This window comes from Chrysochloris asiatica, unplaced genomic scaffold, assembly GCF_000296735.1.
Source record: "Chrysochloris asiatica unplaced genomic scaffold, ChrAsi1.0 scaffold00101, whole genome shotgun sequence".
NCBI lineage: Eukaryota > Metazoa > Chordata > Mammalia > Afrosoricida > Chrysochloridae > Chrysochloris > Chrysochloris asiatica.
The window spans coordinates 1,082,923-1,084,522 of NW_006408619.1; the positions used below are offsets into that span (position 1 = coordinate 1,082,923).

The 1,600-nt window shown below is 48.7% G+C and overlaps 1 protein-coding gene across 2 annotated transcripts in view; it reads right to left on the reverse strand.

Moving 5' to 3' along the window:
- Positions 1–1,291: 1,291 nt before the first annotated feature.
- The window catches only part of ST8SIA2 (ST8 alpha-N-acetyl-neuraminide alpha-2,8-sialyltransferase 2), a 75,004-nt gene continuing 74,695 nt past the window's right edge, over positions 1,292–1,600 (reverse strand). For both annotated transcript variants that reach the window (XM_006867110.1, XM_006867111.1), the window contains one exon: positions 1,292–1,577. In XM_006867110.1, coding sequence (XP_006867172.1) covers positions 1,292–1,577 — 286 coding nt within the window. The remainder of the gene's footprint in view (positions 1,578–1,600) is intronic.

The following is a 1,600-nucleotide window of genomic DNA, read 5'->3' on the forward strand; positions in this document are numbered from 1 at the left end:
GGGATGGTAGGGGTGCGGGGGTGTTGGAGCATCTCCCTGAAGAGTTGAAGACCTCAACATTGGAGCTCAGTATTGGCCTCTGTGACCATCAGATGGGAAAGTGACAAGAAAGTGGCACAGGCATGGTGGTGGGCTGCAGAGGACCCACAGAGGCCTGGTGCCCAGAGTAAATGAAGAGTGGATGCAGCGAAAAGGTGCTTCACATTCTTTCAGGTCCCTGCTCTGGGGGCTTTGTGAAGCCTTTGGGAAGGCAAGCACATACATATTAGAAAGGATGACATTTATCTTGACTGTGCCCTTTCAAGCTTTTTCTGTGGCTTCCCTGGTGGCAGAAGGGTACAGTACCTGTCCTTCATGTGACATTTTATCAGGGCAGAGGAAGGTTAACCCATAGGGTGGAACTCCAGATTCTTCTTCCTCTACTGATTCGAGTTCTCTAAAGAACACCCCATCCTAGATTGGACACTCTTCTGCCGTACGCTGGGGTAGGTTGCCAACCCTTAGCAGGTGGTCTTGATAGCTCAAAAACACAGTTAGAACACTCAGACTGAATGCCATCCACCTGCTCCATCCAAGGCTCTTAGTGGTCCTTGCTAGGCCAGAATGTGAACTGTCCGTTGTGTTTTCTTGCATCTTGTCTCTGTAGACCCAAGGCTGGTCTGCAACATATGGGTCAAGCCAGGCTGCTCCTTGAATATTTTAACTTGAAGTTCGTGGAACAAGGCCCTCCACGCTGACTCGGTTTTCCTCCTTGGTTTTCTTGTGTTCCTTTGCCTGGGTCTTCAAACTCCCTCTCCTGTGTAAACAACACCATTGTAAACGGGTCAAGTTGTCCCCTCTGGGTCTTAGCCTGTGAAGAATCCACACATCCCAGAGGTTCAGGGCAGCTGACAAGTAGCTCTCCATCCATCCATTAGCCCAAAGGTCCTCCAACCCAGGAGGCAGTTTGTCATCCAAAGTCATGAAATTGGCTTCTTATATTTCAAGTCCTTCCACCTCGAAAGATGGACTGAGGCTCAGTCCGGTTCAGGTGGGTCCTCCATGCCTTCTTCCTGTGGCTTATCTACCTAATGCTAGATGAACACCACACAGTTAGAAATACTCAGATCAATATATATATGCAGGTAAATATATATATATATATTTATATATATATTCTGGTCACTGTTTACACTTTAACAAAGAAAACCACTAGCCTGCTTGTTCTATTGTTTGTACTGCCCTGACCCCCATCTGCCTGTGGTGTAGCTGGCAGGAAATGTGAGCCACTGAGTCCCACGGGGCCCCTGCCTTACGTGGCCCCATCACACTGGCCGACAGTCAGTTTCAAAGCCCCCTGCTCGTGCAGACTCTTGAGGGCTTTGAACTCCAAGGGCATGGTGTGGGGGCTGGCCTGGGAAGTGTAGCCGTACTTGAGGCTGTCGTAATAGTGGTACTTGACAGGATTCTGATTCTGATCCAGTGGAAAGGGCCAGAAACCATAGAGATAGATCTGGTTGCAGAAACGTGTAGCCAGGGTATACATCAAGAGGCCAGTAGTGGGTCGTTTGATGTGGACTTTGTTGGTTAGCCAGTACCTGAAAAAAAAGAGAGAGAAAAA